Here is a 22809-nt window from a genome sequence, read left to right as displayed (position 1 = left end):
CCTGGAGTACATAGTGATGTTTTGATACCTATAACTTAGAGTGATCAGAGTAATTAGCGTATCCATCACCTCAAACATTCGTCATTCCTTTATATTGGGAACAGTCAGTCTCAATTGCCATTCTTCTCCTAACAACTTGAAATTATATATTATTAACTTTAGTTCTCCTGTAGTGGTATAGAACACTAGAACTTATTCCTCCTGTCTAGTTGTAATTTTGTAGCTTGTAACCAATCTTTGTCTATTCCTGCCTACCCACTACCCTTCCCAGCCTCTAGTATCCTCTGTTCTACTTTTTACTTCTAAGAGATCAACTTTTTTTTTGTAGGGGTGGGGGACAGTCTTGCTTTGTCTCCCAGGCTTTTTTTTTTTTTTTTTTTTTTTGAGATGGAGTTTCACTCTTTTTGCCCAGGCTGGAGTGCAGTGGCATGATCTTGGCTCACCGCAGCCTCTGCCTCCTGGGTTCAAGCGATTCTCCTGCCTCAGCCTCCTGAGTAGCTGGGATTACAGGCATGCACCACCACCCCGGCTAATTTTGTATTTTTAGTAGAGACAGGGTTTCTCCATGTTGGTCAGGCTAGTCTTGAACTCCCGACCTCAGGTGATCCACCCGCCTCAGCCTCCCAAAGTGCTAGGATTACAGGCGTGGGCCACCGCACCCAGCTTTTTTTTTTTTTTTTTTTAAAGCTTCCACATATGAGTGGGAATGTGCATGTTTATGTTCCTGGCTTATTTCACTTAAATAATGTCCTCCATTTCCATCCATGTTGCCTCAGGTGATAGGATTTCATTCTGTTCTTTGAATAGTATTCCTTTGTGTGTATAAACCACATTTTCTTTATCCATTTATCTGTTGTTGGACATCTAGGTTGATTCCATATTTTGGCTATTGTGAATAGTGCTGCAGTAAACGGGGTGTAGATGTGTCTCCAATGTGATGATTTTCTTTCCTTTGGATAAATTCCCAGTAGGGGGATTGCTGGATGATATGGTAGTTGTGTTTGTAGTTTTTTGTTTTGTTTTGTTTTGTTTTTTGAGACAGAGTCTCACTCTGTTATCCAGGCTGGAGTGCAGTGGTGTGATCTCGGCTCACTGCAACCTCCGCCTCCCAGGTTCAAGCAATTCTCCTGCCTCAGCCTCCTGAGTAGCTGGGATTACAGGTTCGTGCCACCACCCCTGCTAATTTTTGTATTTTTAGAAGAGACGGGGTTTCACCATGTTGGTTAGGGTGTTCTCGAACTCCTGACCTCGTGATCTGCCTGCCTCAGCCTCCCAAAGTGCTGGGATTACAGGCGTGAGCCATCGCGCCTGGCATATTTGTAGTTTTTAGAGGGACCTCAATACTGTTATCCATAATGGCTGTACTGGTTTGCATTTGCACTACCAGTGCATGAGTTCCCTTTTCTTGTATTTTGTTGGGTTTTTTTTTTTTTTTTTGAGATGGAGTCTTTCTCTGTCGCCCAGGCTGGAGTGCAGTGGCATGATCTTGGCTCACTGCAACCTCCGTCTCCCGGGTTCAAGCTATTCTCCTGCCTCAGTCTCCTGAGTAGCTGGGATTATAGGCACGCACCACCACGCCTGGCTAATTTTTGCATTTTTAGTAGAGACAGGGTTTCACCACGTTGGTCAGGCAGTCTCGAACTCCTGACCTCGTGATCCACCCAGCTCGGCCTCCCAAAGTGCTGGGATTACAGGTGTGAGCCACCGCACCTGGCCATGAGTTCCCTTTTCTCTGCATCCTTGCCAGCATCTGTTTTTGTCTTTTTGATAATAATTATCCTAAACGGGGAGAGTGATACCTCATTGCGGTTTTGATTTGCATTTCCCAGATAGTGATGAGTGTGTTTTAATATATTTTTTGACCGTTTGTATGTTGTCTTTTGAAAAATGCCTATTCAGGTCGTTTGACATTTTTAAATTGGATTGTTTGAGGGTTTGTTTGCTGTTGAAATACTTCAGTTGCTTGTGTATTGTATTCTGGCTTTATTTTTTTTTGAGACGGAGTTGCTCTGTTGTCCACGCTGGAGTGCAGTGGCACGATTTCAGCTCACTGCAACCTCTGCCTCCCGGGTTCAAGCAATTCTCCTGCCTCAGCCTCCCGAGTAGCTGGGATTACAGATGTGCGCCACCACACCCACCTAATTTTTGTATTTTTAGTAGAGACGGGTTTTTGCCATGTTGGCTAGGCTGGTCTCAAACTCCTGACCTCAAGTGATCTGCCCACCTTAGGCTCCCAAAGTGCTGGGATTGCAGGCATGGCCACTGCATCTGGCCTCTTTCTTGATTCTTGATTACACTGTCACTGAGTGGGTTCTACATCAGAAAAAGATGAATAGGCCAGGTGTAGTGGCCGAATCCTATAATGCCAGTACTTAGGGAGGCCGAGGCGGGAGGATTGCTTGAACTCAGGAGTTTGATACCAGCCTGGGCAACATGGCAAAACCACATCTCTACAAAAATTAGCTGGTTGTGGTGGTGCACGCCTATAGTCCCAATTACTCCTGAATGCTGAGATGGGAGGATCACTTGAGCCTGAGAGGTTGAGACTGCAGTTGAGCCTTGATCATGCCACTGTGCTTCAGCCTTGGCAACAGAGTGAGACGCTGTCTCAAAAAGGGGAGAAAAAAATAGAATGTGGAGATAAGCAGATTTCAAATGTGAAGTGAAAAAGAAGCTTTTCATTGTTCAAACCATATTGCTAAGTGAGAAAAAGTACAGATGTGTATAGAAGCTATGACTTTTTTCCTATAAGATGAAAAACTTGTAACATAATTGACACACAGAATAATGAACAAAGGGAGACACAGTTCTATGAGGATAATACTATACTGCAAATTTCACCTTCTGTTTTTACTTATTCATTAAATTATTTATTTGGAGACAGAGTCTTGCTCTGCTGCCCAGGCTGGCCTCAAACTCCTTTGCTGAAGTGATCCTCCCTCTAAGCCTCCCAAGTAGGTAGGTGAACAGGCACAATTTTTCTCCACCTTGGTATTGTTCAATGTTTTTAATAAAGAAAAAAAAATCTCATTTTAATGACAAAACCAACAAGGGGGCCATTTTTAATCACATGCTGACCTTAATTCCATCTCTTCTTAGACATCACTGTTAAAACTTCTGGGCCAGGCGAGGTGGCTCACACCTGTAGTCCCAGCACTTTGGGAGGCCACCTCGGGTGGATCACCTGAGGTGAGGAGTTTGCGGCCAGCCTGGCCAAAATGGTGAAACCTTGTGTCTACTAAAAATACAAAAATTAGCTGAGTGTGGTGGCAGGCACCTGTAATCCCAGCTACTTGGGAGGCTGAGGCAGGAGAATGAATTGCTTGACCCAGGAGGAGGAGGTTGCAGTGAGCTGAAACTGCGCCATTGTACTCCAGCCTGGACAACAAGAGTGAAACTCCTTCTCAAAACAAACAAACAAACAAACAAACAAACAAACACCTGTAAAGTCAGCTGGGAGCAGTGACTTATGCCTGTAATGTCAGCATTGTGGGAGAAGGAGGCAGGCAGGTCAGAGGTCAAGAGTTTGAGACCAGTCTGGCCAACATGGTGAAACCTTGTCTCTACTAAAAATACAAAAATTAGCTGGGCGTGGTGGCAGGCATCTGTTATCCCAGCTACTTGGGAGACTGAGGCAGGAGAATCGCTTGAACCTGGGAGGTGGAGGTTGCAGTGAGCCAAGATGGCGCCACTGCACTCCAGTCTGGGACAGAACGAGACTTTGTCTCAAAAAAAAAAAAAAAAAAAAGAAAGAAAAACTTCTGTGAAGTGTAAATTTTTTTCACCATCCACTCATGTTTCAATTGACCTATTTCTGTCATCGCATTTATTAGATAGTCGTTGGTAATAAGTTTCTGTAACTGGCATTTCACCTGTTTTTCTGGTATCATATTAGTTCCTCATGCAGAACACTCCCCGCTGTCACAAGAGAAACAAATGATAATCACTTCCCAGGAAAGATAACAAGCTCGATAATTTAACATACGCCTAGTGTCTCCAGGTGGAGATTATCACCACCATTACCAATACCAAGCTGAGATTTCTCATTGTTCTTTACCTGAGACTGACTTCAAGTTCCTAAAATGAGTTGAAAATATAAGTTAGAATACCAAGTAAGGGATATTACATGAATAAATGTTTTGCTCAATGAATTGGACACAATAATTGACTATATAAGCAGGAGAGTTGTTTTTCCGTGGGAACGACTGATTGACCTTTGTACTCTTTCTTTAGCCTCTCCTCTATCTTCCTTGGCATGGTCCTATCTGGATTAGTTCTCTTTTGTCCCTGGCAGACTGAAAAACCAACTCTAATGCCTCAGAGTGAGGCAGGAGAATAGGGAATTAGGGTAACCAAGAATGAAGGCATAAGCAAAAGAACAGCAGGTGCAGCTAGTTCTAGGCAAGATGAGGCAGCACACAGGCCACGTCCTCACTCCTGTGGTAACAAGACAGAAGTCTCCACTTCAGCCTCTGATTGGTTGTGCACCAGTCCTTCATAGGATTGGAGGCCTTTAAAGAACTCTTGGGGTATTATAAAATTCTAGCTTATTCATGGCAAAAACCGCAATTACTTTTGCACCAACCTAATAAAACCCTAAAAAACATTGTAATCGGGGTTCTTGAGCCGCTTGGTCGCCTGCTCCCACACCTACATTCCACTTCTGTGGAGTGTACTTTCCCCTCAATAAATCTGCGCTTTCATTGGTCCGTTCTTTCGTTGCTTTTTTTGTGTGTTTTGTTCACTTCTTTGTTCAATGCGCCAACAACTGGACAACTCACAGTCAAGACATTCTATCCGGTAACAAGAGTGCATTCATGTGAATTATAACAGAGTAATGTTTATCAGCCTCTGCTTCCAGTGCAGGCATTTTGTGTCTAAACGATTGTATAAAGTGATACACGAATTTGGATTTGTAGCCTTTGGGGGCCTTCACAATATTTTTAGCGCCTGGGAGCTCGAATTTACAGAAATGTGAATTAATATTTTTGCAAACACTTGGGTGGTCAGTTACAAACAGGGATTCCCCAGGAATCTCAGTATGGCCTCTAAGGAGGGGCGAGACCATCCTCTGCCCTAAAAGGGTACGCGCTTTAATGAACCCCCTGAGGTAGAGCTGGGACTTCCCTGCAGAAGCGCCTTTGGGAAGCGGCAGCTTTACTACCTTGGAACCTGGGGAACTACATTACCCAGAAAGCTCTACATTGAATGACAGCGCAACAGAACCAGTAAGGGCTCAGAATAAAGGCGTTTCTGTGTGCGCACGTAACGTAGTGGCGGGATTCTCAGCGTTCTCTGGTAGCGACCATTTTGGTTAATGTTGGGTGTGTTTCTGCGGTTTGTGAGGTGAGAGGCGCTGGAGCTATGGGTCCGAACCGCGGTGTCTGAACCCAGAAGGTGAAGAGTCCTTCTTGCTGCACAGAGGCAGATCTTAGGCCCCGTAACGGCGCCCGCCGCTCCCGGCAGTGCTTTCCCCGCGTACTCGGATGGCGCCGGCCGCGCTGAGGCTCCCGGCTCAGGTAATTGTGCCTTCCCTGCCCTCAGGTCACCTCATCCTAACCCGAGTCCTGAAGCAGCGAGAGAGCGGCGACTGTTCACAGGTCTGCAGCCCGGACCCGGCGTCGGGACACTGAGGCGTTCGCGGGAGAGGTCCTTGTTTCTGACACCTGTGGGATGCGGTGGGGAGAGCGACAGGCACAGGGACCGGCGCGGGCTATGGCCTGGAGAAGGACAGACCCGGGAGGATGGAACCTGGGGTCCACAGGCGCCTGTAGGGAACAACGTGTGAGGCGAAGCTTCTCCTGGAAGAGCAGGCTGGGGGCTGTGTATTCGCTGTGAAGACGCTAGAAGCCATGGAGAGTTTCGAAGAAAGGAGGGATGCGATCCAAGTCCAGGCTTTTAAGGTTTCCCAAAGGCCAAAGGAAGAACATAGTAGAGGAGATGAGGACCTTGGGGTTCTGGGAGGTTGACTCCTTTGTTGATAGATCACATAGGTGGTAGAGATGACATTTTGCACTGAGACACGCAGGTCAGACAACCAGTCTGAGGTCACCTGGCTCCAGCGATAAGAAAAGGTTCAAGGAGACCTGAGCTTATCAGATCCCCTTTGTAACGTCTGCTTTCCCCTCAGACACTCCTGGCTACAAAAGCACGTAAAGAACCCACTGAGGGAGCCGGGCAAGGTGGCTCCCACCTGTAATCCCAGCACTTTGGGAGGCCGAGGCGGGCGGATCACCTGAGGTCGGGAGTTCGAGACCAGCCTGAGCAACATGGAAAAACCCCGTCTCTAACAAAAATACAAAATTAGCCAGGCGTGGTGGCGCCGCATGACTGTAATCCCAGCTACTCAGAGGCTAAGGCAGGAGAATTGCTTGAACTCGGGAGGCAGAGGTTGCGGTGAGCCATTGCACTCCAGCCTGGGCAACAAGAGCGAAACTCTGGCTCAAAAAAAAAAAAAAAAAAAAAAGGAACCCACAGAGGGAATTAGAGGGTGTTCCATTCCCTCACTGGCCTTATTCCCCATTCACATGTTCTCTAGCTTGTGATGTCCTGGGACTCTTACTTGCCATTTTTTCAGTCCTTTGATCTGAGAACACTGGAGAAACCCTAAACCCAGAATCCTAAGTCCATGACACAGGATGTATGGAGGTATTCCCATTTCTGTCAACCCATGTAAACATACTTTGAAGGTTAACTACAGAGTTGGTACCAGGTCATGAAATGCTTAGAGGTAAAAATTCGGTGGGGAGGCAAGAGGGCGGCGAGGAGGTGATGTTACCACAGTCCCATTTGTCTGCAGGCATCATCTGGCTGCAAAGAAAAGAACACACTGTGTTTGAGGGAGGAGGAAGGAGGATCAGAGTTTAAACTCCTGCCATAATGCAGGTGAGGGTTACTAGACCATATTAATGAGTAAGGAGCTGTGGCTGGATTCAAGATTCACAGTTTGTAAAATGGCAACTAGATTTTCCTTTTTTTTTTTGAGCGGGAGTCTCGCTCTATCGCCCAGGCTGGAGTGCAGTGGCACGATCTTGGCTCATTGCAAGCTCCGCCTCCCGGGTTCACGCCATTCTCCTGCCTCAACCTCCTGAGTAGCTGGGACTACAGGCGCCCGCCACCATGCTCAGCTAATTTTTTGGATTTTTCAGTAGAGACGGTTTCACTGTGTTAGCCAGGATAGTCTCAATCTCCTGACCTCGTGATCCACCGGCCTCGGCCTCCCAAAGTACTGGGATTACAGGCATGAGCCACCAAGCCCGGCCATGCCCGGCTAATTTTTAATATTTTTAGTAGAGATGGGGTTTCACCGTGTTAGCCAGATGGTCTCGATCTCCTGACCTCGTGATCTACCCGTCTCGGCCTCCCAAAGTGCTGGGATTACAGGCGTGAGCCACCAAGCCCGGCCGGTAACTAGATTTTCTAATGGACTGTGAGGGCATGAAAGGGGAATCAGGTATGACCACCAGGTTTTTGGTCTTAGCATCTGCAGTGATGGAAGCTGCATCAACTGAGATGAGCACATAGTAGGTATAATATTCATTGGGGATGTGAAGAATGTTGTTTTGACCATGTTAAGAGTCTGAGATAGTTTAGCCTCCATTATGACATTGACACACTTCAAATTTTCATGGTAAATCTTTTGTGGGGGCCAGGAAGGGGTGGTTGCAGGCTGAGGGCTGAATTTCTTGCTTGGGTCCCTGGCTGACATTGCCACAGGAGAAGGAGGCAAGGGCTCATGAAGATAGGGTATGTCAGACAACATGGTTTGTCAGGGGGCATAGGCTTCCAAGGGTAGAATAGATAAGAGATGTAAGCAGAAGCATAGAAATAATTGAAGGAAGATGACACTTGGGCCAAGGCTGGTACTTATTCACCACTCTGTGGACTCACCAAGATTTTGAGAAAACTTTGTTGGTGCTTGGGGGTTTTCATTCGGCCTGGTGGATACATGCTCAGGGTAAATTTGGTTATCTGTGACAGACATTGGGCCTGGGGTGGACAGCTGATGGGCTGGGATTTTATTTATTTTTTTCTTTTGTTTTCCACTTTTCTTAGACCATTCTCCATAACAAGGGAGTGGGATTTAAATGACTCTAGGTGGACAGAGGAAAGTCGTCATTATAGAGGGGTCACCAAGTGCAACACAGAAGTGGAATAGGGCCATGGATATCTAAAGCCCCACCTGGCTCTGTGGGGATGTGGAGCCATGCAAGAAGGCCTTCATAGAATGACTTGGGACTGCATTGCTATTGGGAGCCATGAGAATTCTGTGGTAATATTGGATCCTGTTTGAATTTGCCAAGCATACTCTGAATTCTGTCAGCCACATTGTGGCATAAGGCCGAAAATGAAAGCCCAATGTGATGTGCAACCTTGGGGTGTGGTGATACTGTATGACCTCAAATGGCCTGAGCAGAAATCCCCTTCCCACTCTGTTCTATTGGATAATGTATCCTGGCCTAACAACCCTTTTCATTAAGGGATCAGGCACAGCTTCTGGTTATTATACTTTGTACTGGGTTTCAATTCCATTTCTACTCAGAATTATTTAAGCAAGTCAGTGGCACCCTCCTGAGAAATCAGGGGCTATCACACCCTCTTCATCCTACAAAGTGTGCATAACACTGTCCCTGGTTTCCATTTGTTGTCCACAGTGCAACCCCCATGTGGCCCTCTCTGCCAGGCTGTGAGTTATTTGATTTTGAAATTGCTGTGGATGGCATCTGTACAGTCTCAGGTGTCAATGGTTTCCCCAACACTATAACCCTAAGGGGAGAATCCCACTCAGAGCAGTAGAAGGAAAAGAAGGGGATTAAAATACTTTGTTGGCCAGGCTTGAAGGCTCATGCTGTAATCCCAGCACTTTGGGAGGCTGAGGTGGGAGGATTGCTTGAGGCCAGGAGTTTGAGATCAGCCTGGGCAACTTAGCAACACCCCATCTCTTAAAAGAAAGTGGTTGATGTTGCACATACGTAAGATCCCATCTCCACAGAAGGCTGAGGCCTGGGGCTAAGGGGTTTGAACTTTCCATGAGCCATGATCACACTACTCCCCTCCAGCTTAGGCGACCAAAGGAGAACCTGACTAAAAGAAACCAAAACTGTAATTTGTGTTAAGGCTCAAAAGAAGCTGATGGTTGGGGGATGTCATGTTGGGCTGGCCATGACATGTGCCTGTGCTATCTAAAGAATGATGTGTAAGGCCAGGCGTGGTGGCTTATGCCTATAATCCCAGCACTATGGGAGGCCAAGGTGGGTGGATCACCTGAGATCAGGAGTTTGAGACCAGCCTAGCCAACATGGTGAAACCCCATTTCTACTAAAAATACAAAAATTAGCCAGGTGTGGTGGTGGGTGCCTGTAATCCCAGTTACTTGGGAGGCTGAGGCAGGAAAATTGCTTGAACCTGGGAGGTGGAGGTTGCATTGAGCTGAGATCCCGCCACCGCACTCTTGTCTGGGCAACAAGAGCGAAACTCCATCTCAGAAAAAAAAGAAGGATGTGTATTTAGAGAGGGAGTATGTCTAATGGACCCAGGCAACTGCACTGGGCTTTATGTGAGCTCGGATATACCACAGGCATTAGCTGTCAGGAGGGGGTGGACCCTTTTATGTTAAGAGCACAGCATAGCCGGGCACGGTGGCTCACGCCTATAATCCCAACACTTTGGGAGGCTGAGGCGGGTGGATCACGAGGTCAGGAGTTCAAGACCAGCCTGGCCAAGATGGTGAAACCCTGTCTCTACTAAAAATACCAAAATGAGCCAGAAGTGCTGGTGGGTGCCTGTAATCCCAGCTACTCGGGCGGCTGAGGCAGAGAATTGCTTGAACCCGGGAGGCAGAGGTTGCAGTGAGCTGAGGTCATGCCGCTGCACTCCAGCCTGGGTGACAGAGCGAGACTCTGTCTCAAAAAAAAAAACAAAAACAAAAAACAAGCACAGCATAGATCCCTATTTTTCCCCTACTTCTTAATTGCTGATGGCTATACTGAGTGACCAGTGGGCCCACGAAGAGACAAAGGCACCAGTGGACTAGTTTCTCCTCTGTGCTGAGGATGTTGGGAGGAGGATGGGCAAGGGGGTGGGGGTGTGGGAGAGGTGGATTGTGGTACCTCAGCATAGGAGCTGTTTGTGGTTTCATCTGTCACCATCATAGCAGGGCACTGTGGCATTTGAAGATGTGGCTGTGAACTTTTCCCAGGAGGAATGGAGTCTCCTTAGTGAGGTTCAGAGATGCCTTTACCATGACGTGATGCTGGAGAACTGGGTACTTATATCCTCCCTGGGTAAGTTCCTCACACCCTATCCTATTTCCTGAATAGATCTCTGCCCTTCCCCTTTTTTCCCATTGGCAAGACTGTCTTTTATCATGTCAGGACCATGGGCACAGCTTTCTTCTCCACTTCTCTGGGTAGGTTTTGTGGTTGGTAGGTCTGAGGTTTGTGTACTGCCTTTTCTCCTTGAGCAGTCCCAATACGTGCTTTGCTGCAGACTCTCAGGGAAGGAGTCAGAGTCAGGTGTCTCGTAGTCAATCTAATGCATTTCACCTTGCATGTCCCTGTGTTGCTGTTTGACTTTGTCCAGATCTGAGACTCCTGTGTGTCCAGGTTCTACTTCCTTCCTTTAGCTGACATTACTTGATGCCTGCCTGTGGCAGGAATTGCCATCACTCCCGTTGTCACTGCCTACATAGACCAAAGGCAAGACCCTCCTTAGAAATTCTGTTTTTAGGCCGGGTGCGGTGGCTCACGCCTGTAATCCCAGCACTTTGGGAGGCCGAGGTGGGTGGATCACGAGGTCAGGAGATGGAGACCATCCTGGCTAACAAGGTGAAACCCTGTCTCCACTAAAAAATACAAAAAAATTAGCTGGGCGTGGTGGCGGGCGCCTGTAGTCCCAGCTACTAGGGAGGCTGAGGCAGGAGAATGGTGTGAACCTGGGAGGCGGAGCTTGCAGTGAGCTGAGATCGCACCACTGCACTCCAGCCTGAGCAACAGAGCAAGACTCCGTCTCAAAAAAAAAAAAAGAAATTCTGTTTTTAGTAATTAGTTTCCTTTCCTGTGTGTTGTCATGTTTTGAACCACTGTTGCTGAAAACTACCCAGCACATATTGGCAGGAGGAAGAGGATAGGGAGTCCAGTGATGTGGCCTTTGTGACCAGCCAGCATTTCAATTTAATCAGGTGGAAATGGCCTTCCTGGCTTATCACTGTTTGCTGCCACAGAGGCTAGTTGCCCCAGTTCTGCCCTATCTTTGCCTTAGTACTTACGTCATCCAGGTTCCATGTACTTCATCATTGTAATGGTGGGATGGAGAGTCCTCAGTGCTGCAGAAGAGGCAGTTGAATCCAGGCTCAGCATGATGTGCTCAGAGGGAGCCTGTCACTGAGGAGTGGCACCTGGTGGGAGGGCATGAGTTCGAGATTTTCTTCAAATCGTATCAGAAACCTATTCTATTTGACTAGAATTTTTGTGGCCAGTAGGCACTGTTTCTGTCTTTTCCTTTCCATTCTTGAGAGCATCAGATTTGTCAGTTGTACACCTTGTCACTTGTACTCTGATGTCCATTCCCCAACGAATCTTCCAGTCTCTGGACTCCACATTTCACCCATTTATTTTCTCATGTTTACTTCTAGAGTGCTGTCCGATACTGGCATACACATTGTGTATTAGCAAGTGTGTACAAATTGTGTTTTGTTTTTGTTTTTGTTTTTGAGATGGAGTCTCTCTTTGTCGCCCAGGCTGGAGTACAGTGGCGTGATCTCAGCTCACTGCAAGCTCCACCTCCTGGGTTCACTCCATTCTCCTGCCTCAGCCTCCCGAGTAGCTGAGACTACAGGCGCCCACCACCACGCCCGGCTAATTTTTTTGTATTTTTAGTAGGACGGGGTTTCACTGTGTTAGCTAGGATGGTCTTGATCTCCTGACCTCGTGATCCACCCACCTTGGCCTCCCAAAGTGCTGGGATTACAGGCGTGAGCCACCGCACCTGGCCAAGTGTGTGCAAATTGTTAAACTGTTCTGACCAAGAGCTGTTGTCTTGTAAATCATTTTCTTAGGCCTGGACATAGCCTTCTATATAGCATTAACATGTCATCAGATAATTTCCTGCAGACAAGTGGTTTGCAAAGGAAAGTTATACAGCAGGTGCATTGGCTTACACCTGTAATCCCAGCACTTTGGGAGGCTGATGTGGGTGGATTTCTTGAACCTGGGAGTTTGAGACCAGCCTGGGCAACAAGGCAAAACCCCACCTCTACAAAAAGTAGCTGGGCATATTGGCCTGTGCCTGTGGTCCCAGCTACTGTGGAGGCTGAGGTGGGAGGATCACCTGAGCCCAGGAGACAGAGATTATGCCACTGCACTCTGTGCTGGATGACAGAGTGAGATCCTGTCTCTCAAGAAGAAAAAAAAAATTGTAGACCCTGGCTCAATTCTCTGTGTTGCATGTATGCTAATGCCCTTCATATCATGAGGCCGAGATTCTGTGACCTTTATAGCCCAGTAATGATAGCCTCATCTTCCACGTGAAGCCAACGTTCTGTTCCTGCAAATATTTCCATGGAGTAATTCCTTGGTTTGTCAGACACGCTTGTGGGTGGGCTGTGCCTTCCCACCAGAGTTAACTTGAATTCATCAGCATTTTCTTGCTTTCAGGTTGTTGGTGTGGATCAGAAGATGAGGAGGCACCTTCTAAGAAGAGCATTTCTATACAAAGAGTGTCTCAGGTCAGCACTCCTGGGGCAGGTGTGTCTCCCAAGAAGGCCCACTCTTGTGAAATGTGTGGCGCAATCTTGGGAGACATTTTGCACTTGGCAGATCATCCGGGGACACATCACAAGCAGAAACTGCACAGGTGTGAGGCATGGGGGAATAAATTGTATGATAGTTCAAACCGTCCGCACCAGAATCAGTACCTTGGAGAGAAACCCTATAGAAGCAGTGTTGAGGAAGCATTGTTTGTGAAGAGGTGTAAGTTCCATGTGTCAGAGGAGTCATCTATCTTCATTCAGAGTGGAAAGGACTTTTTGCCCAGCTCAGGATTACTGCTGCAGGAGGTCACTCACACTGGGGAGAAGTCAAACAGCAAACCTGAGTGTGAGTCTCCCTTTCAGCGGGGAGATACTCATTACAGCTGTGGAGAATGCATGAAACATTCTAGCACCAAACACGTATTTGTTCAACAGCAGAGACTTCCCTCTAGAGAGGAATGTTATTGCTGGGAATGTGGGAAATTCTTTAGCAAATATGATAGTGTCAGTAATCATCAGAGAGTTCACACTGGGAAAAGACCTTATGAATGTGGAGAATGTGGGAAATCTTTTAGTCATAAGGGCAGCCTTGTTCAGCATCAGCGAGTTCATACTGGAGAAAGACCTTATGAGTGTGGAGAATGTGGGAAATCTTTTAGTCAAAATGGTACTCTCATTAAACATCAACGAGTTCACACTGGAGAAAGACCTTATGAGTGTGAAGAATGTGGGAAATGTTTTACTCAGAAGGGCAATCTCATTCAACATCAACGAGGTCACACTAGTGAAAGACCTTATGAGTGTGAAGAATGTGGAAAATGTTTTAGTCAAAAGGGCACCCTCACTGAACATCATCGAGTTCACACTAGAGAAAGACCTTATGAGTGTGGAGAATGTGGGAAATCTTTTAGTCGAAAGGGACACCTTAGGAACCATCAGCGAGGTCACACTGGAGAAAGACCTTACGAGTGTGGAGAATGTGGGAAATCTTTTAGTCGAAAGGGCAACCTCATTCAGCATCAGCGAAGCCACACTGGAGAAAGGCCTTATGAGTGTAGGGAGTGTAGGAAATTATTTAGGGGCAAGTCCCACCTCATTGAACACCAGAGAGTTCACACTGGAGAAAGGCCATATGAATGTAATAAATGTGGGAAATCATTTCAAGACAGCTCTGGGTTTCGTGTTCATCAGAGAGTTCACACTGGAGAAAAACCGTTTGAGTGCAGTGAATGTGGGAAGTCATTTCCTCAAAGCTGTTCCCTCCTTCGACATCGGAGAGTTCATACTGGAGAAAGGCCTTATGAATGTGGAGAATGTGGAAAGTCATTTCATCAGAGCTCTTCCCTCCTTCGACATCAGAAAACTCACACTGCAGAAAGACCTTATGAGTGCAGAGAATGTGGGAAATTCTTCTCCAGTCTCCTTGAACACAGGAGAGTTCACACTGGAGAAAGGCCTTATGAATGCAGGGAATGTGGAAAAACATTTACTCGAAGGTCTGCGCATTTTAAACATCAGAGACTTCATACTCGAGGAAAGCCTTACGAGTGCAGCGAATGTGGGAAATCCTTTGCTGAAACCTTCAGTCTTACTGAACACAGGAGAGTTCACACTGGAGAAAGGCCTTATGAGTGCAGTGAATGTGGAAAATCATTTCATCGAAGCTCTTCTCTCCTTCGACATCAGAGAGTTCACACAGAAAGAAGTCCTTACAAGTGAAAAGAAATTTGGGAAATTCTTTAGCTAAACCTCTGTGCATCTTCTTGATCAGAGGGTTCTTACTGGCTCAGGACCTTATGAGTGTGACAAACGTGGGATATTCTTTATGCAGAAGTCTTGTTTTATTACATACAGAAGAGCTCCCACTGCAGAAGGGCCTCTTGAGTGCGATGAATGTGAGAAAGCCTTCTGCCTTCTGTCATTGGGTAACATTGTTCTCATAAGGAAAACACTGTACACATACATGAAATATTATTTCTTGTAAAACATAACACTGGAGGAGATTTCTTATGACGGAGCCATCTGCCTAAATTGACATACCTTCAGCATCTGCATAAACTCAATTATGTTGGAGCTGTGTGGCATTTTTCACCCTGCCGGGTTCCCTTGCCAGACATGACTGTCGGTTATCTGGCAAAAGCCATTTTATGTCAGCCACGAGGCAGGTGTTCACTGTGCATCATTCATTCACCCCATGATGTTCTGGAAGTAAACCTTGGTTGTCTTTCGTTGGCCAGAGGAATTGGTGAGTAGTCTCAGCTGTCATTCCTTTCTCATTTCTTTCGGATGAGCAAGACCATGGATCTCTCTCAGTACTGGTCCAGAGGGGTCTTCTGTCAGCTTGAAAAGATGGACTACCTTTTTCAGGGACCTTATGGGTCTCATGTGATATTTTTTTTTTTTTTTGAGACGGAGTCTCGCTCTGTCGCCCAGGCTGGAGTACAGTGGCGTGATCTCAGCTCACTGCAAGCTCCGCCTCCCGGGTTCACGCCATTCTCCTGCCTCAGCCTCCCGAGTAGCTGGGACTACAGGTGCCCACCACCATGCCCAGCTAATTTTTTTGTATTTTTAGTAGAAATGGGGTTTCTCCGTGTTAGCCAGGATGGTCTCGATCTCCTGACCTCGTGATCTGCCCTCCTTGGCCTCCCAAAGTGCTGGGATTACAGGCGTGAGCCACCGCACCCAGCGGGTCTCATGTGATTCTTTAGGCTCTTAAGTTCCAACCAAAGAACATTCTGCTTCCCATTGCTCTGATTTGCGCAATGAATAAGGCCTTATTGTTTAAGCTTCCTTCAGTCTTGAGAGTTGTATTTACTCTTTCGGGTGGTTTGGAAACAACTGGGTTCTGGTGTCATAAAGGGGCAGACAGCTTTTGTTGGGATCACTAGACTTTGTGTGCCTCAGAGGGGACAGTATGATGACAGAATATACTGTCTCTTCACTTGTGGCATAGTTTTCATGGCTGCCCAAGGCCCCCAAAGACTCCAGAACTTTGTGGTCCTTATTTGTTGACTAGATACTCCAATAATTTCTGGGTTTATAGATCAACCTGAGAAGGGAACAGTGTTTGTGACATCCTCTGATGCTTCTGAGATCGACACGAAAATTTCCTCTCTTTTACAAGGGATATTGCATTCTGCTCAGTACTGCTGCGGGAAATCTGTTCCCTAGGTCCTGGAATGCAGCCATGTGCCCTGATATCCAGAGTTTCGTAGTGTGGTGTCCCAGGTTATGAGATTATAACAGGAAGTCATAATTTATAGAATTTCTGCATTTATAGGCAGTGGAGGACACTGCAAGAACAGAGTTGGAATGCACGTCATCCACATTGATTCAGTTACTATGTATGTGGTGGACTGTCAGGTACAGAAATTCTCAGAACCTCCATAATTATGAATCTTGTGTAGCTGAGGCCATTGTCAAAGGAAATAATATAAAGGATTCGTGTATTCCTGTACCCTTTCTCGGCTGTTCACCTCAAGGAAATTCCTGCATTGGCAGGAGGAAGAGGATAGGGAGTAGGGAGATCTCTTAGTCCAGTGATGTGGTCTTTGTGACCAACCAGTGTTCCAATTTAATCAGGTGAAAATGGCCTTCCTGGCTTATCAGTATTTGCTGCCGGAGAGACTCATTGCTGCACTTAGGACATGAGGAGATTTTGTATAGTTGTCAAGCATTTTTGTCAAAAATAATAGAAAATCCATGTTTTTCTTTTCTTTTTTTTTTTCTAAGACAAGGTGTTGCTCTGTGACCCAGGCTGGAGTACAGTGGCGAGATCATAGTTCACTGCAGCCTCGAACTCCTCAAGCAATCCTTTTCCCTCAGCCTCCCAAAGTGCTGGGATTACAGGCCTCAGCCATCATGTCCAGCCCACATTTTTCTTTTGAACCAATTCTTTAAAGCCATAATAAGGAATAAATGACATTCTGTAAACTATACATATTTAAACTGTACCATGTGGTAAGTTTAGACTTTCATAGAAACCCATGAAAGTGGCCGGGCACGGTGGCTCACGCCTGTAATCCCAGCACTTTGGGAGGCTGAGGCAGGCGGATCACGAGGTCAGGAGATCGAGACCATCCTGGCTAACATGGTGAAACCCCATCTCTACTAAAAAAATACAAAAAATTAGCTGGGCGTGGTGGCAGGCGCCTGTCGTCCCAGCTACTCGGGAGGCTGAGGCAGGAGAATGGAGTGAACCCGGGAGGTGGAGCTTGCCGTGAGCCAAGATCGCACCACTGTACTCCAGCCTGGGTGACAGAGCAAGACTCGGTCTCAAAAAATATATATGTATGTGTATATATATGTATGTGTGTGTGTATATATATATATTTTTTGCATCCCTTGGCATAAATGGGTTAGGTAAGTGTGTCACTAAATAGAAAAATACTCCCGTCTGCAATGAATTAGAAAGTTGCTTTTGATTCTTTCTTTATTTTTTTTGTTTTTGAGACAGAGTGTCCGTCTGTCTGCCCAGGCTGGAGTGGCACGATCTCAGCTCACTGCAGCCTCCACCTCCAGGGTTCAAGCGATTCTCCTGCCTCAGCCTCCCGGGTAGCTGGGATTACAGGCATGCACCACCATGCCTGGTTAATTTTTGTATTTTTAGTGGAGATGGGGTTTTACCATGTTGTTCAAGCTGGTCTTGAAGTCCTGACCTTGTGATGATCCGCCCGCCTCGGCCTCCCAAAGTGCTGGGATTTCAGGCATGAGCCATAGTGCCTGGCCCTTTTTTTTTTTTTTTTCGAGACAGTGTCACTCTGTTGCCCAGGCTGGAGTACAGTGACACAATCACAATTCACTGCAGCCTTGACCTGCTGGACTCAAGTCATCCTCCCACCTCAGCCTCCCAAGTTGCTAGGACAGGCATGTGCCACCACGCACAGCTAATTTTTAAAATTTTTCTGTAGAGATTAGGTCTCACTATGTTGCCCAGGCTGCTCTCAAAACTCCTGAGCTCAAGGGATCTTCCCACCTTGGCCTCTCAAAATGCTAAGATTACAGGATGAGCCACTGTGCCTGGCATGCTTTTGGTTTTTTTCTTGAAATTTAACAAAGTGGTGTCCCATATATTTAAGTATCAAATGTATAACTGAATTTTCTTTCTTTTCAGGGATCTCAAGGGCATTTCCCTTTGCCCACCTCACCTTTTCATATTTGGTAAACTGTATGCATTTGCCTCCAGCCCAAGGTTATAAATATGAACTGATTATGATCTGCATGTTCTCTCTTTGGGTTCAAGCATTTCCTTACAGAAGAGCCACCGTGGAAGTCATGGGTAAATATGTGTTGAATTGGTAACTCCCTCTTGGAGAATTTCTTGTGAATTACACAGCAATAGGGGAACTCATTTAACTGGAGACATAATCTCAATTTGTAAAGTGTGGCCCATTTTCTAACATTTTTATTTTGCATACCCTCCCCTCTCTTCTGGATTGATGAAACTAACAAAGAGGTTAATAAAAGCCCATCTCGTCATGTACAGGGACTCATGCCTTTAATTCCAGTGTTTTGGGAGACTAAGGCAAGAACATCCTTGAGGCCAGGAGTTCGACACTGTATAACAGATATATCTGATAGCAGTAACTCAAGCACACCCTAAGAATGACCCTGTGGTCTAAGAAGAGTGTTGGTTCAGCGTTCCAAACGAAGAAATCCAGGAGTGGCCAACCTGGAGGTTTCTGAACCCCTGGCCTGTTCCTTGGAATGACGCCCTTTGTTTTGAGCTAGGCGGAGGGTGATAAGTGAAAATACTATATAAACTGCATGCTTCTTTCAAATGATAGTGGTTTTCTTGTCCAGCCTGCCGCTCCTGGACTGCCCTGTATCTAAGTCCTCAATAAACCCTATGTCTCATTTTCTTTCTTTCTTTCTTTTTTGAGATGGAGTTTCGCTCCTGTTGCCCAGGCTGGAGTGCAGTGGCGTGATCTCGGCTCACTGCAACCTCCACCTCCCGGTTCAAGCGATTCTCCTGCCTCAGCCTCCCAAGTAGCAGGGATTACAGGCATGTGCCACTACACCTGGCTAATTTTGTATTTTTAGTAGAGACGGGGTTTCTGCGTTTTGATCACGGTGGTCTCGAACTCCCAACCTCAGGTGATCCGCCTGCCTTGGCCTCCCAAAGTGCTGGGATTACAGGCGTGAGCCACACGCCTAGCTCTATGTCTCATTTTCTAGCTCTGGCTCTCATTCAGTTCTTGGACATGGTGCCATCCTTGTTGAAGTCAACAGGGTAGGGATCAAGCATGATAGAGACCAGCTGGGCAACACAGCACAACCCTGTCTCTACCAAAACAGCTGGGCATGGTGGCAAATGCCTATAGTCCTAGCTGTGTGGGAGACTGAGGTGGGAGGATCATTTGAGCCCAGGGATTTGAGGTTACAGTGGGCCATGATTGCCCCATTGCACTCTATCCTAGACAGCAGAGTAAGACCCTGTCTCTCACCTGGCGAAATTAACAGAAGCTTTTCATATTACTTTGCTGAAAGCTCTTAAATTGGTTTTGCTTAACCTATAAACAACTCCTTTCAGAAAACAAGTATTCCGTTGTGAGAAAATTACCTATCATGCCATGAGGTTGGATGGAGGTTTGTATGAACCAACTTAATTCAAAGGGGATTGACCAGGCATGGTGGCTAACGCCTGTAATCCCAGCATTTGGTAGGCCAAGGCAGGTGGATCGCCTGAGGTCAGGAGTTCGATACCAGCCTTGCCAACATGGTGAAACCTCGTCTCTTCTAAAAATCCAAAAATTTGCTGGGCGTGGTGGTGGATGTCTGTAATCCCATCTACTCTGGAGGCTGAGGCATCTTTTTATGTATTTATTTATTTTTTTGAGACATAGTCTCACTCTGTCACCCAGGCTGGAGTGCAGTGGTGCAACCTCTGCTCACTGCAACCTCTGACTCCTGGGTTCAAGTGATTCTCTTGCCTCAACCTCCCAGGTAGCTGGGATTACAGGCGTGCGCCACCATAACCATACCCAGCTAATTTTTGTATTTTTAGTAGAGACAGGGTTTCACCATGTTGGCCAGGCTGGTCTTGAACTCCTGACCTCAGGCGAGCCACCCGCCTCAGCCCCCCAAAGGGCTAGAATTACAGGCATGAGCCACCACATCCGGTAGGCGAATCGCTTGAACCCAGGAGGCGGAGGTTGCAGTGAGCTGAGATCGCACCACTGCACTCCAGCCTGGGTGACAGAGTGAGACTCTGTCTCAAAAAAAAAAAAAAGAAGAAGAAGAAGAATCTCATTTTAAAGCCAAAACCATCAGACTGACCATTCCAATTATGTGCTGAGCATAATTTAATCTCTTGGACATTGGTGCTAACATTTCTCTTAGATCCTAAGCTTTTTCACCATCTACTGATGTTTCCATAGACCCACTTCTGTCAAAACTGTTTAATAATTACCTAGTCAATGTTTTCTTGTTTTTTGCTTTTTATATTTTTGGGGGAGCGGGAGGGAGACGGAGTCTCGCTCTGTCGCCCAGGCTGTAGTGCAATTGCACGATCTAGGCTCACTACAACCTCTGCCTCCCAGGTTCAAGCAGTTCTTCTGTCTCAGCCTCCCAAGTAGCTGGGACTACAGGCACTTGCTACCACGCCTGGCTAATTTTTTTTTTTTGAGATGCCTAGGCTGGAGTGCAGTGGCGTGATCTCCGCTCACTCCAAGCTCCGTCTCCTGGATTCACGCATTTCTCCTGCCTCAGCCTCCCCTGTAGCTGGGACTACAGGCACCCGCCACCAGGCCTGGCTAATTATTTGTATTTTTAGTAGAGACGGGGTTTCACCGTCTTAGCCAGGATGGTCTCGATCTCCTGACCTTGTGATCTGCCCACCTCGGCCTCCCAAAGTGCTGGGATTACAGGCGTGAGCCACCACGCCCAGCCTACCTAGTCAGTATTAATAGGCTTTTGTATCTTGCAATTTACAACTGTTTCTCTTATGTAATATTAATTTTTCATGCAGAACACTCCCTCCTCTCAAATCAATGATAATCACTTCCCATCAATGACATGAACTCATGGCTTTTACAAATGCCCAGTATGAACAGATGGAGAGCACCAACTTTACTGTTTGAAATGCTTGTTCTTTAGTGCCGTAAAGAAATAGCACTTGACTTGGCCGGGCGCGGTGGCTCATGCCTATAATCCCAGCACTTTGGGAGGCCGAGGTGGGAGGATCACCTGAGGTCAGGAGTTCAAGACCAGCCTGACCAACATGGAGAGACCCCATCTCTACTAAAAATACAAAATTAGCTGGGCATGGTGGCGCATGCCTGTAATCCTAGCTACTCAGGAGACTGAGGCAGGAGAATCACTTGAACCTGGGAGATGGAGGTTGTGGTGAGCCAAGATCGCGCCATTGCTCTCCAGCCTGGGCAACAAGAGCGAAACTCCGTCTCAAAAAAAAAAAAAAAAAAGAAAGAAATAGCACTTGAACATAAATTTAATTTCCTCAGCAAGGCCATTTTTACTTTCTGCAGAAACGGTATACTCGCCAGCAGTTTTGCTGTGAGATTACACTGAACAAAGGAGACAGGGTCATTTATAACCTGCCTGACGCATCCACCTTACTGCTGTGTCCGGTTTCCACTGGCTAAATACAAATTCACATTCTGTATTTGTCCTGATTGACTAGCAACTTAGAACATTTTTAAAAGAGGCAAAGGCAAGAGGAAAACGAAGGAGGAATTGTGGAATGCTAAGAAAGGCAAAAACACCTTCAAATAAGAGGAACAGGCTATGACAATGCTTGCTTGGACCAGTGTAAACATGCCAGGGCAAATATTTAGGCTAAATTGTGGGAGCTAAGAACATAAAGTACATGGATTTTTTTTATTACGGCTAGAAGATATTTAAGAATGTTAGCACAGGTCTTTGAATAAATTTTGCTTCTAAGAGAAGTTACTATTTATTCCTAATTAGATGGGAGGAAAGTCTTTGAAGAGGAACCTGTACTTTACTTTTTACAGACTGTAGCCATCACTACTACCAAGATACCATTTATTTTATTGTTTTTTGTTTCTTTGTTTGAGAGAGTCTCGCTCTGTCGCCAGGCTGCAGTGCAATGGTGGGATCTCAGCTCACAGCAACCTCTGCCTCCCGGGTTCAAGCGATTCTCCTGCCTTAGCCTCCCGAGTAGCTGGGACTACAGGCGTGTGCCACCACACCCGGCTAATTTTTTTTTGTATTTTTAGTAGAGACGGGGTTTCACCATGTTAGCCAGGATGGTCTCGATCTCCTGAACTGGTGATCCGCCTGCCTCGGCCTCCCAAAGTGCGAGGATTACAGACGTGAGCCACCGTGCCCAGCCTTATTGTTCTTTATAAGACTGATGTCAAATTACTAAAAGGAGTTGAATGTAAGTTAGAATATCAAGTAAAGGATACTAAGTGGGAAAAAGTGTTGTTCAATTAATTGAATGCTATAATGATTTGTGAACCCCCCAAATTTGAGACAGGTCTCAGTTAATTTAAAAAGTTTATTTTGCTGGCCAGGCGTGGTGACTCATGCCTGTAACCCCAACACATTGGAGGGTGAGGCAGGCGGATCACGAGGGAGATCGAGACCATCCTAAACAAGGTGAAACCCCCGTCTGTACTGAAACTACAAAAATTGGCGTGATGCCACGTGCCTGTACTCCCAGCTACTCGGGAGGCTGAGGCAGGAGAATCACTTGAACCTGAGAGGCAGAGGTTGCAGTGAGCCGAGATCGCGCCACTGCACTGGAGCCTGACCAAAGGGCGAGACTCCGTCTCATAAAACAAAAATTTATTTTGCCAAGGTTGAGGACACATGCCCATGACACAGCCTTAGGAAGTCCTGATGACATGGGCCCATGGTGGTTGGGGTACAGGTTGGTTTTATACATTTTAGGGGGACATGAGACATCAGTGAATATAAGTAAGAAGTACATTGGTTCCGACCAGAAAGGCGGGAACAACTCGAAGCAGGGAGGGGACTTCCAGGTCACAGGTAGACAGGTAGAGAGACAAATAGTTGGATTCTTTTTAATTTCTGATAAGTCCTTCCAAAGGAGGCAATCAGAATAGGCATCT

At 46.5% G+C, this 22809-nt stretch overlaps 1 protein-coding gene across 7 annotated transcripts in view; it reads left to right on the top strand.

Moving 5' to 3' along the window:
• The first annotated feature begins 5186 nt into the window (after nucleotides 1–5186).
• Nucleotides 5187–22809, top strand: part of LOC117977046 (zinc finger protein 418) — a 70598-nt gene continuing 52975 nt past the window's right edge. Inside the window, exons 1-5 of one of the 7 annotated variants that reach the window (XM_034945894.3) lie at nucleotides 5187–5519; nucleotides 6800–6885; nucleotides 10157–10283; nucleotides 12654–14993; nucleotides 17862–18026. In XM_034945894.3, the coding sequence (XP_034801785.2) occupies nucleotides 6880–6885; nucleotides 10157–10283; nucleotides 12654–14467 (1947 nt within the window). In that variant the 5' untranslated portion in view covers nucleotides 5187–5519; nucleotides 6800–6879 and the 3' untranslated portion in view covers nucleotides 14468–14993; nucleotides 17862–18026. Of the gene's footprint in view, nucleotides 5520–6438; nucleotides 6649–6799; nucleotides 6886–10153; nucleotides 10284–12653; nucleotides 14994–17861; nucleotides 18231–22809 lie in introns of those variants that run through there. The other 6 variants (XM_063600674.1, XM_034945892.3, XM_034945888.3 and 3 more) reach the window with 6 other exon arrangements.

The sequence above is a fragment of the Pan paniscus genome, chromosome 20 (assembly GCF_029289425.2).
Source record: "Pan paniscus chromosome 20, NHGRI_mPanPan1-v2.0_pri, whole genome shotgun sequence".
Lineage (NCBI taxonomy): Eukaryota > Metazoa > Chordata > Mammalia > Primates > Hominidae > Pan > Pan paniscus.
Note: the sequence above shows the minus strand (reverse complement) of the source record. Positions and strands in the feature narration are given on the sequence as shown.